The sequence below is a fragment of the Galeopterus variegatus genome, unplaced genomic scaffold, assembly GCF_000696425.1.
Source record: "Galeopterus variegatus unplaced genomic scaffold, G_variegatus-3.0.2 Scaffold8609, whole genome shotgun sequence".
Taxonomy (NCBI): Eukaryota; Metazoa; Chordata; class Mammalia; order Dermoptera; family Cynocephalidae; genus Galeopterus; species Galeopterus variegatus.
Window position 1 is genome coordinate 72,610 of NW_007734720.1, and position 13,730 is coordinate 86,339.

Sequence of the window (13,730 nt, forward strand, 5' to 3'; positions counted from 1 at the left end):
TGCATTACAGCTAAATATTTCTAGCATTGTAATTTACTGATTGATTTTTTTATGGCTGGCCGGTACAGGCATCAAATGAACCCTGGACCTTGGTGTTATCGGCACCACGCTCTAACCACCTGAGCTCACTGGCCAGCCCCATAGTTTCTATTAAAAACAATTTAGTACAGGCATCAAATGAACCCTGGACCTTGGTGTTATCAGCACCACGCTCTAACCACCTGAGCTCACTGGCCAGCCCCATAGTTTCTATTAAAAACAATTTGGGTCGTTGTTAACCTGAATGAAAAAAGAGCCATATTTGTTTTCTGCTTATAAAGCACTGCTAAAACTACTTCAAAAATTTTTTTTTCATTTTAAAAAATTGATAGAAGAAGTCAACAGTGTTTATGTCCCATATGCACACACCCAGATATGTACACGCGTGTGACTCCCAGATGACCTTCCCTTGCGCCCGCTTCAGGCAGCATTCCCTTTCCCACAGTCACAGACGTAGCCAGTTCTCCAGCCTCTGTTACCATCAGTTGGGTTTTCGAGGCACCCATTTTTAGAGAATTAATTCTTCCTTCATGGTATTGTTACTAGCTGTACTTCAGTACCTCTCTGGTGAGATACCTGGGGATTGATGTCATTCAGCAAACAAACATCATCCTTAAGATGCTTTTGGTTTTCCTTGACCCATCTGGACTTTGCAAGCCAGGGAGAATCAACTCCTTATATTTTTTGGAGAAAGGCTGCATACTGGGGCAATAGCACAATAGATTCTTTCTGTATCTCCAGTTAGTGATCATTTTTATTTTTTATTTATTTTTATTTCTTTGGTGGCTGGCCGGTATGGGGATCTGAACCCTTGACCTTGGTGTTATAACACTGCACTCTAACCCTCTGAGCTAACCAGCCAGCCCCCAGTGACCATTTTTAAGTCCTCACCTTTCTTCCCTTGCTTTTGCCGGCGGCTTCCGTGCAGGCCTGGTGTGAAACAAACCTGCGAAGGTGTATCAGCGAGCAGCACCGTTTCGTCTGCGACTCCTGTGACAAGGCATTCCCCATGCTGTGCTCTCTGGCCCTGCACAAGCAGACCCACATCGCCACAGACCAGGAACGGGAAAAGCTGCCTGCCAAGCCCCTGCCTGGCGACACCCTGGACCAGAAGGTCTTCCTGGCCTTGCTGGGCCTGCAGCACACCAAAGACGCCAGGCCCACCCCCGCCGAGGAGCCCCTGCCTGACGACAACCAAGCAATACAGCTCCACGCACTCAAGTGTCAGCTACCTCAGGACCCCGGCTGCGCCAATGCGCTGAGTCTGTCACCTTTCGAAGCTGCTTCCCTGGGCGGTTCTCTCACGGTCCTCCCAGCCACCAAGGAGAACATGAAGCATCTGTCCCTGCAGCCCTTCCAGAAGGGCTTCATCATCCAGCCCGACAGTAGTATTGTGGTCAAGCCCATCTCGGGAGAGTCTGCCATCGAGCTGGCCGACATCCAGCAGATCCTGAAAATGGCTGCCTCGGCCCCCCCTCAGATCAGTCTTCCGCCTCTCTCTAAGGCCCCTGCCGCCCCCCTGCAGGCCATTTTCAAGCACATGCCTCCTCTGAAGCCAAAGCCCCTGGTCACACCGCGCACGGTGGTGGCAGCCTCCACGCCCCCGCCTCTCATCAACACCCAGCAGGCCTCCCCGGGCTGCATCAGCCCCAGCCTCCNTCGCTCTTCCTGCAGCAGCCGCGGGCCGAGCTGCCAGGCCAGCCTGAGATGAAGACACAGCTGGAGCAGGACAGCATCATCGAGGCCCTGCTGCCCCTGAGCATGGAGGCCAAGATCAAGCAGGAGATCACGGAGGGGGACCTCAAGGCCATCATGACGGGCCCCGGCAGCAAGAAGGCGCCCGCCATGCGCAAGGTGCTGTACCCCTGCCGCTTCTGCAACCAGGTGTTTGCCTTCTCGGGGGTGCTACGCGCGCACGTGCGCTCCCACCTGGGCATCTCGCCCTACCAGTGCAACATCTGCGACTACATCGCCGCCGACAAGGCCGCGCTCATCCGCCACCTGCGCACGCACAGCGGGGAGCGGCCCTACATCTGCAAGATCTGCCACTACCCCTTCACCGTCAAGGCCAACTGCGAGCGCCACCTGCGCAAGAAGCACCTCAAGGCCACCCGCAAGGACATCGAGAAGAACATCGAGTACGTGAGCAGCGGCGCGGCCGAGCTGGTGGACGCCTTCTGCGCGCCCGACACCGTGTGCCGGCTGTGCGGCGAGGACCTCAAGCACTACCGCGCGCTGCGCACCCACATGCGCACGCACTGCGCATCTGTCCCTGCAGCCCTTCCAGAAGGGCTTCATCATCCAGCCCGACAGTAGTATTGTGGTCAAGCCCATCTCGGGAGAGTCTGCCATCGAGCTGGCCGACATCCAGCAGATCCTGAAAATGGCTGCCTCGGCCCCCCCTCAGATCAGTCTTCCGCCTCTCTCTAAGGCCCCTGCCGCCCCCCTGCAGGCCATTTTCAAGCACATGCCTCCTCTGAAGCCAAAGCCCCTGGTCACACCGCGCACGGTGGTGGCAGCCTCCACGCCCCCGCCTCTCATCAACACCCAGCAGGCCTCCCCGGGCTGCATCAGCCCCAGCCTCCCCCCGCCGCCGCTGAAGCTGCTCAAAGGCTCGGTGGAGGCAGCCTCGCACGCCCACCTGCTGCAGTCCAAGTCCGGGGCCCAGCCCGGCCCGGCCTCGCTCTTCCTGCAGCAGCCGCGGGCCGAGCTGCCAGGCCAGCCTGAGATGAAGACACAGCTGGAGCAGGACAGCATCATCGAGGCCCTGCTGCCCCTGAGCATGGAGGCCAAGATCAAGCAGGAGATCACGGAGGGGGACCTCAAGGCCATCATGACGGGCCCCGGCAGCAAGAAGGCGCCCGCCATGCGCAAGGTGCTGTACCCCTGCCGCTTCTGCAACCAGGTGTTTGCCTTCTCGGGGGTGCTACGCGCGCACGTGCGCTCCCACCTGGGCATCTCGCCCTACCAGTGCAACATCTGCGACTACATCGCCGCCGACAAGGCCGCGCTCATCCGCCACCTGCGCACGCACAGCGGGGAGCGGCCCTACATCTGCAAGATCTGCCACTACCCCTTCACCGTCAAGGCCAACTGCGAGCGCCACCTGCGCAAGAAGCACCTCAAGGCCACCCGCAAGGACATCGAGAAGAACATCGAGTACGTGAGCAGCGGCGCGGCCGAGCTGGTGGACGCCTTCTGCGCGCCCGACACCGTGTGCCGGCTGTGCGGCGAGGACCTCAAGCACTACCGCGCGCTGCGCACCCACATGCGCACGCACTGCGGCCGCGGCCTGGGCGGCTGCCCCAAGGCCCACAAGCCCTTCGAGTGCAAGGAGTGCAGCGCCGCCTTCACCGCCAAGCGCAACTGCATCCACCACATCCTCAAGCAGCACCTGCACGTGCCGGAGCACGACATCGAGAGCTACGTGCTGGCGGCCGACGGCGGCCTGGGCCCCGCCGAGCCTCCACCCACCGAGGCCCCCGGGAGAGGGGAGGAGGCCGGCTGTGCGGCCTCGGGCGACCGCAAGCCCCTCGCCGCCTTCCTGGAGCCCCAGAATGGCTTTCTCCACGGGGGTCCCACCCAGCCTCTGCCGCCGCACGTCTCGGTCAAGCTGGAGCCCGCCAGCAGCTTCGCGGTGGACCTCAATGAGCCCCTGGACTTCTCGCAGAAGGGCCTGGCCCTGGTCCAAGTGAAGCAGGAGAACGTCCCCTCCTTCCTGAGCTCTTCTTCCTTGGCCCCCTACGACTGCCCCATGGAGCCCATCGACCTGTCCATCCCTAAGAACTTCAGGAAAGGAGACAATGCAGCTACCCCCAGCGAAGCCAAGAAGCCGGAGCAGGAAGCCGGGAGCAGTGAGCAGCCCGCTCCCTGTCTGCCACCTTGCCCTGCCTTGCCGGTGACTTTGGGGCCCAACGGGATCCTGGAAAACCCTGCAGTGCCTGCCACAACAGCCACCACCCTGGAGCCCCACTCCCAGGCCCTGCAGGGCTCCGTTCAGCTCGCTGTCCCCATCTACTCCTCAGCTCTCGTGAACAGCCCCCCGCTCTTGGGCAACTCCACCGTCATAAGCAACTCAGCCCTCCTGAGCAGCTCAGCCCTGCTGCGGCCGCTGCGGCCCAAGCCCCCCCTGCTCTTGCCAAAGCCCCCTGTGACAGAGGAGTTGCCCCCACTGGCCTCCATCGCCCAGATCATCTCATCCGTGTCTTCGGCCCCCACCCTTCTGAAAACCAAGGTGGCAGACCCAGGGCCCACGAGCACCAGCAGTAACACTGCAGCTTCAGACAGCTTTGGAAGCACCATCCCTAAGGTCGCCACCACCCCCTCCGACACCACCAGCCCAAAAGAATCCAGCGACCCAGCCCCTATGGCCAGCAGCCCAGAAGCAGCCTCACCCACCGAGCAGGGGCCGGCTGGCTCATCCAAGCGGAGGGGTCGGAAGAAGGTGCTCAGGAGCCGGTCCCATGCCAGCAGCAGCGGGGTGGACCTAGACTCCAGCGGGGAGTTTGCCAGCATTGAGAAGATGCTGGCCACCACGGACACCAACAAGTTCAGTCCATTTCTGCAGACTGCAGAGGATGACACTCAGGATGAGGTGGCTGGGGTCCCCGCCGACCACAATGGGCCCAGCGATGAAGAGCAGGGAAGCCCCCCAGAAGACAAGCTGCTGAGGGCAAAGCGGAACTCCTATGCCAACTGCCTGCAGAAGATCAACTGTCCCCACTGCCCCCGGGTCTTCCCTTGGGCCAGCTCCCTCCAGAGGCACATGCTCACACACACTGGTAAGAGGGCTCCCTGGGCTCCGTCCCTGCTGGAGGCTGTGCCACAGCTACAGGGGGAGCAAGGGGTGGGGTCGAAAGCCTGGGACCCTTTCCCACAACTCCATTTGTTCCTGCACCAGCTTGCCTGGTGGTGCTGTGAGTTTTTCCCTTGTGTTCTTAGTAACCACAGTGACTTGTGCCCGCGGTCTGAGCCCTCCAAGGGCTGCTGGTGAAGGGAAGTGTTCGGTATAGGGTGTTTCCAGGTGAAAGTGGTCATAGGCCCCTGGGGACACTTTCCTCCATCCACCCCATCCCTGCTGGAGAAGTTAGCTGGTTATCTAAGGGGCTGAGCTCGGGTGGCGCTCGGGAGAAGTGGGACTTTGTATTAAGGTACTGGGGCATAATGAGTTCAGGGCTTTGACACACGAAATTCCATTCCAGCATCCTCAGTGCAGCTTTTTCAATTTTGAACATTCTGTGAAATGCTTTTGGCTACTGTGTATTCTTAAAGGGAAATATTGCAAATGTTGGCCTTTTTCTTTCAGTTCACTGAGGTGGTCGCATCTTCCTGTTTATTGTGGAGATTGGTGATGGATGGTGGTAGAATTTTTTTGTTGTTTACATTACAGTTCTCAGATGTTCCAGAGAAACTCCCAAGTATGACTAATATTCTGTGTAACACACTTAAATTGCCAAAAAGATATCCCAAAAGCATTTTTCAAATGTTAGCTTCTACACATTGATTTTTGAAGAGAAGTTTAGGACAGAGAATACATTTTCAATAATTTTACACCAGGTACTTCTAATGTTTAAGTAACCATACAACTCTCATTTTAATTATAATTTTCTGAATGTTCTCACAGGATTTATATCACTGAAATGAGGGTAAGTTCCATGAGATCCTTGTCCTTTTGGAGTTTAGAACCCAAATATTTTAGTACCAAATATTTTAGGAGCTAAAACTGAATGGTACTGTGTGCCTGGTACAGGATTGCCAGGTAAAGTGCAAGACACTGGTTAAATTTGAATTTCAGATACACTAAAAATTATTTGTTGTTTAAGTATTTTCCATGCACTATTTGGAATATACTAAATATTTGTTGTGTATCTGAAATTCAGATTTAACTGGGCATCCTGTATTTTTACTTGCTAAATGGAGATAGGTAGGAATTTTACAACAGAATTGTGAGGGGGAGGTGGTGGGGATTGGGTGTGAGCTGTGGCCCGTACCCAGGTGGAAACACTTTATCTAGGGTTGAAGAGCTCATGGAAGGCTTTTTCTCCCAGGTGAGTTGAACAGCAAGCAGGAGGTCACAAAGCCACTGCTGGAAACCAGGAGAGTGTGCAGAGGAGACTGGGATGGGAGGGAGAGGGAGCCATGGGGTCTAGCAAACAGGTGTAGGGTCTCTCTGTGACTGCACTGATCATCAGAGACTGCCACATAGATGTAGCATTTCTTTCTGGTATGGTGGGGCTTCTCATCCAGGCAGGAGTGCCCGTCCAGGAAGGACTCGCCTAACGGGACCAGACTTTGTAAATTCGTGTGGTACATGCTGCCTTTTGAGGCCAGTGTTTGCTTTCTGTTGAAGTAATTGAAGCCCTACAGAGTACAGTAACAGTTCTAAAGAAGAGAGCAGTTCAGAAAGGAAAATGTGTCTTCAGGAGAGGGTGTCCCACGCAGCAGTCTCTATTGCTACCCTTTTTGGGTGACACCTGTTTGTCACCTGCTAAGAGTCTATGGAGAAGTGAGTATTTCTCTTGCCACTTTCCAGAAGGCATGTGGTCGGGCTGTGATGATGGGGTTGGCCCTTACCTTCTCTCCCCTCCCCCGCCATCACCCGCCTCCACACGAGAGTGCTGTGCTTAATAGATACTGTACACATTTTCCTCGGATTCCCAGCAAACTTTCGGTCTCCGTACGAAGACTGGAGTGGCCAGTATCTCCTTTTCGAGAGTTGCGTCTTTGCAAATGCCTATTATCCGTTCCCACTTGAGAATCTGGTCATTGTGATTTCTTGGCTTTTGAATGCCAAAATGTCATGATTGGTTTAAAATTTGGTAGTGTCTGAAACCAGGCAAGGGAGCAGGAGTTTTGTTTAAGATGGACGTATTCTGCTGCTTCTCCCTTCATGGTTACTGGTAACCCCGATGGAGGTGACTGTTTGGGCCCAGTTCCTGACATCCTATCAGGTTATGTTCTCGGTAGAGAAACCTTTCAGAGCTAGTCCTCAGGACAGTCCTGTGAGGTGGTGGTGTTCACGTCTTGGCGTGCGGAAGCTGAGGCTTAGCGATGCTAAGTGGCTTACCTGTAGTCACATGGGCAGCACAAGGCAGAGCTGGAGTTCACAGCCAGGGCTGCGTTTCCTGCAGCTGCCCCCCGCCGGCTGGGGTGCCTGTGGCCAGCTGCATGAAGATGGGCAGGGCCAGGGCCACCTTCCTGCGCCTCCCTCTGTTCTCACATGTCCTGGGGCAGAAGATCAGGAAGTGGTTTGAGATAAGGGGAGAACACTGCCACGGCCCCGAGTGCTGCTAACTAGAGACCTGATGACTACAAGGCTGGGTCAGCCTCGTGCGTGGGCACCATGGGGAGGGCGGCACCGTGGTCTCCTTTAACTCCCGCTACCCTGCTTCCCTGTCCAGCTTTGGGGGAGGGTGTCAGCATCACCTCATTAGGTCGTGCTGTGTTGAGCACGTGGCTGTGTCCGGTGCCCTGCTAGGACATTTTCCACTCTTCCAGCAGTGATGCTGGAAGGCACCTAGGAGCTCACGCTCTTGCCACAGCCCTGCTGTTTGTCACCTGGGTGCTCCCAGCTGCTGGCCCTCTGTGAGACACTCCCTCTAGAACCGTGGAAAAAGACTGAAAGCATGTGCTTGAGTGCAGAATAAAGGCTGACTCCGCAACGACCCTGTACACAAAGGTGTTCTTCAGGGAAGACGTTCTGTGTGTTTTTTAGTGTGGTATTAAAATCCAGCTGAAGTCCAGCCAGAAGTTCCGAACCGCATCTGGTTTGAGACCTTTTCAGCAAACTGTCTGTATCTTGAAGGTCGGCCTCCTGCCGCGCTCTCCGCAAATTAGTGTAATGATCGTGATGTCTCTGCTGTGCCTCATGCACATGTTCTCCAGTAGCCTCTGTCGCCCAAAGGGGCAGCAAAGTAGGCTGAGTGTCCACTCGGGGCCACCTGCTGGCTGCAGGCATGGAACGCGGCCTCGGCCGCCCCTGCCCGCGTCTGGGTTCCAGGAGCAGTGTCCGGTGAGCAAGCTGGCGGCCGTCCTCATTTTCACGTCCCCGGCACCGTCTCCACACTGCTGCCTGCCCTCCTCCACTCCTCCCCGGCTTTCTCCCAGCCTGTGCTCCTGTTAATGGGGGCACTTCCTGGTCCCTTGTCTTTCTCCACCTGCACGCGTCACTGCCTTGCAAGACAACAGCGCGCTGCTCCTGCCTGGGCCCCTCTGAGCATCGCGCATGGTTTTAGGCCACAGGTGGAGGAGGGAATGCCAGAAAACACAGCCAGTCCCCTTCGGCCCCTGTCCTTGTTCTCTTCCTTCTTGCCTTTGCTCCAGTTCCTCATCCCACAGAGACAGGGCTGGGACTGTGCAGCGTCCATTCCAGGGTGCCCTGGCTCGCTCTCTGTCTCTCGGGTGCTTTGAACGCCTTTTCTTCGCCAGCTTGGCGCTCTCCCCCTGCCCCTCTCCTACCTGCTGCTAACGGGCATCGGGCATCAGGCATCGGAGTGCAGATCAATAAGATGTCCAAGCCCGAGTGTGGGAAGCACCTCGGTTACCAGTTGTATTTGGCTACTTTTAACTTAAGTGGCAGATTCAGGCTGTTTTCACCCAGCCCTGTGTACACCTCTGCCAAATATATAGAGAGAAGATACCAGAAGAAAGAAGCCCTCCCTGAGAGGCTGGAGGGGCCATGGAGAGAAGTCTGGGGTGCTCAAGGTGTGGTGTCTTGTCAAAAGAAGTAAACCATCTGCAGGTTTCCCGTCCTAGTGATAACCCACCTTTCTAACCCCAAGATACCAGAAGAAAGAAGCCCTCCCTGAGAGGCTGGAGGGGCCATGGAGAGAAGTCTGGGGGGCTCAAGGTGTGTTGTCTTGTCAAAAGAAGTAAACCATCTGCAGGTTTCCCGTCCTAGTGATAACCCACCTTTCTAACCCCAATTGTGTTTAAAAAATGAACAGAAACATTTTCAGTTCTGTCTCCTTGGTCTTGATGGCAAAGGCCATGAAGTCCTCACCACACTTCTCCAGTTTGCTGTTCTCTCTTGCTCTAGCCCCTCTCTGTTTCTGGATTGTTGGTGAGAGTGGATGCTAGCCGATGGTTTTGATGCCCACGCTGGGGGCTGGAAGTACTGCAAGTCTTGGGTACAAAGGGAATTTCTTGTAGCATCAGGTGCTTTTGCGAACACACCTTCCAAAGCAGTAATTTATGGCGGTTACCAGATAAATAAAACCATTTGATACTTTTCACGTAGATTACCTGTCAATAAGGTTTTTTTTAACCTATACTGTGATAAAACACTAACGGGACTCATGGTTTCTACATGTCTGCAATCCAGAGAGCACACTGCTCTTTAAAATGTAAGGCTTATGCAGTGACGTGTGAACTGTGAATGATTCATTCTAAGTGAGTTGTCACTTGGGAGCCTTCATAATTTGATGTAATACTTGGGCATCATTGAATTGTTTTCTGAACTTTTCCCTGTAAAACTGGAGACTGGGACCGTAGAATCTAGCAATTGGGGGAAGAGGAAGAATCCAGTGATCCAGCACATGATGTCCCCTGTCTTCTGTCTCTTGGAGCCACCTGATCCCCCCACCACCTTTTTTCTCATCCACACTCGCTCCCTCTCTTCCTCCCTCACATCCGTCCACACAAACCCGGGGCAAGTTACAGGGGAGCTTTGACTGCATTTTGAAACAGGGTGTTTACAGTACAAAATGAATCCAAATAAAAGGAGAGGATAGGCGGGAAACTCCTGGGGGAGGGAGGGCTCCTCGCTCCACAGTCCACCACGCTCGTGGAGTGGAGGTGGGTGGAGAGGGGCCTGCCCAGCGTTCTCTCCTCACGTGCACGTCTGTTGAGTGGAGCATGTGATCTTGTATGGCTCACTTACTACCCAGCAAAGGGAACAAAGAGCCCTTTAATGTAACGAGACGACCTCCTGTCTCTTGCCAGCCTAGGACCACGATGACCTTGGGTAGAGGTCACTGCAGGACGTCTCGAGTCAGACAGGAGGGACCAGCCACATTGAGTGGGGGGTTCTGCATGGGTCCCGGACAATATCCAGGGGTTCCAGATCCCTCCGGGGGCCTGGGCTCCCTCCTGCCATCTGATTTCCCAGCACCATGTTACTTACAGTGTTCGAAGTCATTAAAAGGTGTCTTCTCTTCACGAATGTAGGCTTTTTCTTGCTGTACTCTAAAACCCCTTCATTAATTTTTATTTTTTGTTGTTACTTAATATTTCTAATTGTGATACCGTTGTTTTACTCTGAACATATATATCTTGGTTCCATTGTTAACTGTCTTTCAGTATTTTTAAGAGACTTGTTCCATTCCACTCAGGATGAGGAAAAATGATCATTTTAGTCATTGGTGTTTTCAGTCCTTTTTTTTTTAATGTGTTTTGTTTATTTTCTGAAAAGGATGGGGGTGGGGGAGGGGAGAACAAATGCCACTAATCCCAGGAGAATAAATCGAAAGCAACTTTTCTTTCTCATTGCAGTAGAAAGCCAGATAAATATATATTTTTTTTCCTGCTTCAGGTCAGAAACCCTTCCCTTGTCAAAAATGCGATGCCTTCTTTTCTACCAAATCTAACTGTGAACGCCACCAGTTGCGCAAACACGGACTTACCACCTGTTCCCTGAGAAGAAACGGGCTTATCCCCCAGTCCAAAGAGAGTGATGTTGGATCCCATGATAGCACAGGTAGTGCCTGCAGGTGATGGAGAAGTGAGAGAGGGAGAGACAGGAGGCCCAGAGGCTGGTGGGGCTGCCTCACCTGCCTCTTTGTGGGGCTCGGAGCCTGCAGCCCAGGAAGGTGGCCCCGGCGGGAGCACAACTCCTGGGTCAGCAGGGCTGACTCTTGAGCCGGAAGCCTGGGGACTTTGGGAAACAATGGCAGTGCCCCTAGGTGACTTTTTGGAGCTGGTAGGGAAGATCCGTCACCCTCCCAGTGGAAGACACCCTTGCTGCTGCTGTGGGGAGGTGGGAGGTGAGGAAGGGCGTGCAGTTTTAGCTCTGGATGTGAACACATCTAAGAGGGAGGTGGATCCCTAAAGGCTTGGGGAGCCCAGCCTCTGTGGCCTCCTTGAGAGCAGGCTGGGCTCCCTGGATGTTAGGGCATGGCAGCAACTAGGGGTGCAGACCCCTCAGCAGGGAGAGGTATAGCCGGGTGCAGTGTTCTTTTTTTTCCAATAACTCTCTTCCCAGTATGAAACTGTGTCCTTGTTTGAAAAAGCACCCTGCATGTCCTTTCCTTAATCACATCTCTGCTTGACCTGACCCTGGGCGTGACTCTCCTGTGCTGGCGCACGCTTCCTCCCTCCAGCCCTCCTGAGCAATTAACAGCTGCGCAATGTGTCTCCTGCCACCTTTTCCCCCTCACGGCTTCTGTATTTACTCATGTCCTCTACTCAGTACCCTCTGCCATCTCCGACTTCTGGGTTCTCCACCTCCCACCCCCCAAAACAAAACAACACAACACAGGCTGCTGCAGCTCACCGAGACACTCAGCTGGTTGGCTGTTGGGTGGGGACAGTTCTGCATTACAGGTGCTGGGTTCAGTTCTGCGGGTCTGGAAAGTTGCACATTCCCCGTTGCTTGAAGCCAAGAAGATTCCCACAACCATGTTTTCCTAAGGGTACCACGTGGTGTGGGAGGTACCCCTACCCCGGGGGGTCATTGTGGACAGAAGGTCGGGCATTAACCCCAGTCCCCTGTCCTTATCGCAGTTACTGGGGGAAGTGAGGTGTATTTGAATGGGAGGAATTGATCGCTGGTGCAGAAGCTACCCTGCGAGCCCGAGAGAGACAGATCGTGAGTGCCCTTGAGCTGGCCACCCTTCCGTCCACATCAGACCCTCTGAAGGTGTAACAGAGTGGGCTGGTTTGTCCGCTCCTTCCCCAGCTTCCATTTCCACCTAATTTGCCAGGGTCTTTGAATAAAGAAAGGTGCGCACACCCATAGAATCTTGCCGTGACTGGGATCCCCGCAAGCGCAAGATGATCTGCCGTGTATTACACGGGAAGCCCACAGTGCTGCTGGCAGAGCACTCACTTGCTGCAGACCATCCTGTTAATGTGTAACCGGTACCTGTTAGTCCTGAGCACTTTCTCTCAGCCTGGTTTAGAGATGGAGAAATCCCTTCCAAAGTGGTTCCAAAGCAGGGAGAGCTGCTGCTATTTGAGGGAGTTGAGGGGCTCCCTGGGGCTCCCGTGTTTATAAACAAGTCTAGTAACCATGTGCCAGATGCTCACTTTGCCTTTAGCATCTTGGTCATTCGGGAGGAACACAAACTGGGACCCCTGGGGATGTCTGAGGGCCAGGGAGGAAGCCTGCAGACACAAAGCTCAATTCAGATTTACAGTCTTAGCTCCGGTTCGGCACCAGCTTTCACACTATTGCTGTATTTATTTTTGAGGTTTGCAGTTACAAATTTTATTTTTCCAAATGCCTGTCAAAACCCTTCCCCAGCTCTGTCCTGCCCCGGAAGTTGTACAGGTTTTCTGGAAGGGGCAAAGCCTCTGGAAAAAGGAAATTCACTGAAAGTTGTAATGTGAAACCAGCAAAGAGAAAATATATGTTTGGTTTAATTGTGGCCACAGTCCATGGTGAGAAAGGGACTGAGATGGAGAGAAAGATCAGGGAGGTAGAGTTTAGTGATTTCAAGGAGAGTTTTTAAAACCAGGTAAGCATGATGGAGATGGGGTGGAGGTTTCATGGGACTCCCTCCCATGAAGTTAAAAAGTGAGGCCTTGGAGGAAGACAATTTTAAAAAGGGAGGGCGGGGCAGGAAATGACCGAGTAAATTCTTGAAGGGTTTTCTAGGTTTATGCGCCTAGATTGCATTTTCTTAAAAAATTCCTAAATATGTTTTATAATATAGGTCTGACTTTTTTTTTTTTTTTGGCTGCCGGCCGGTACGGGGAACCGAACCCTTACCTTGGTGTTACAACACCACGATATTACCAACTGAGCTAAGTCTGACTTCAGTCACATAAGGTCTTTAGTGGAAATATGCCCCAGATTTTCCCCCGAAAGAATGCCGAAAATGCTACAGTGGGGGCACTTCTCACTTAAGGGGCCACATTGAATATTCAAGTTTAAACTGAAGCTCTTCATTCACTCACTCTCCTGGGCAGAGAGACGCCCTGGCCCTCTTTGCCCTTGAGGGAAACCCTCGGTTCTTCCTTGGGATCCCTGGAAGAGCCTTCGTATTGGTAGGCACCTACATAGGACTGTTTTTAATCAGTACAAATGTGAAAGTTTTTAAGCTTTCCCTTAATGGCAGTCACCTTTACCAACCCAGAAGTCCCAGGTGCCAGCCTGGACTACGCCCCAGGAAATACTCCTCAGCGTTCAAGTGTGTTAGGTAAAGTGCAGACAGCAGCTTCCTGCCCAATCAGACTAGGTGTGTAGGTTGGTAGTCTGTCACTTCAGTTAACAATTTCTAGGAAGCAGTAGATCTTCCATTGTTGACCACTGTTGTGTAGGAGGAGCTGTGGGCTTATTGTCTAGTAGGATTCCTTCTGCTTCCTCTAGCAATTTTCTAAGACTTTTAACACCACTATGAGGGACTGTGGGTACAGAGAAGAAATGCATGTCTCCAAGGTAGCATTGCTTATGAAAAGCCATCAGCTCAGCTGCCTACATTTGAAAGGATGGGTATTGAGGAGGGTGGAGATCAAAGTAGGACTTGGCC

The 13,730-nt window shown here is 53.5% G+C and overlaps 1 protein-coding gene across 1 annotated transcript in view; it reads left to right on the top strand.

The window, feature by feature from the left end:
- LOC103608593 (ras-responsive element-binding protein 1) overlaps window positions 1-10,675 on the top strand; it is a 61,927-nt gene extending 51,252 nt beyond the window's left edge. The window contains exons 9-12 of the mRNA XM_008593013.1: window positions 968-1,543; window positions 2,471-4,820; window positions 6,365-6,368; window positions 10,576-10,675. Coding sequence (XP_008591235.1) covers window positions 968-1,543; window positions 2,471-4,820; window positions 6,365-6,368; window positions 10,576-10,675 — 3,030 coding nt within the window. The remainder of the gene's footprint in view (window positions 1-967; window positions 1,544-2,470; window positions 4,821-6,364; window positions 6,369-10,575) is intronic.
- Window positions 10,676-13,730: the final 3,055 nt, after the last annotated feature.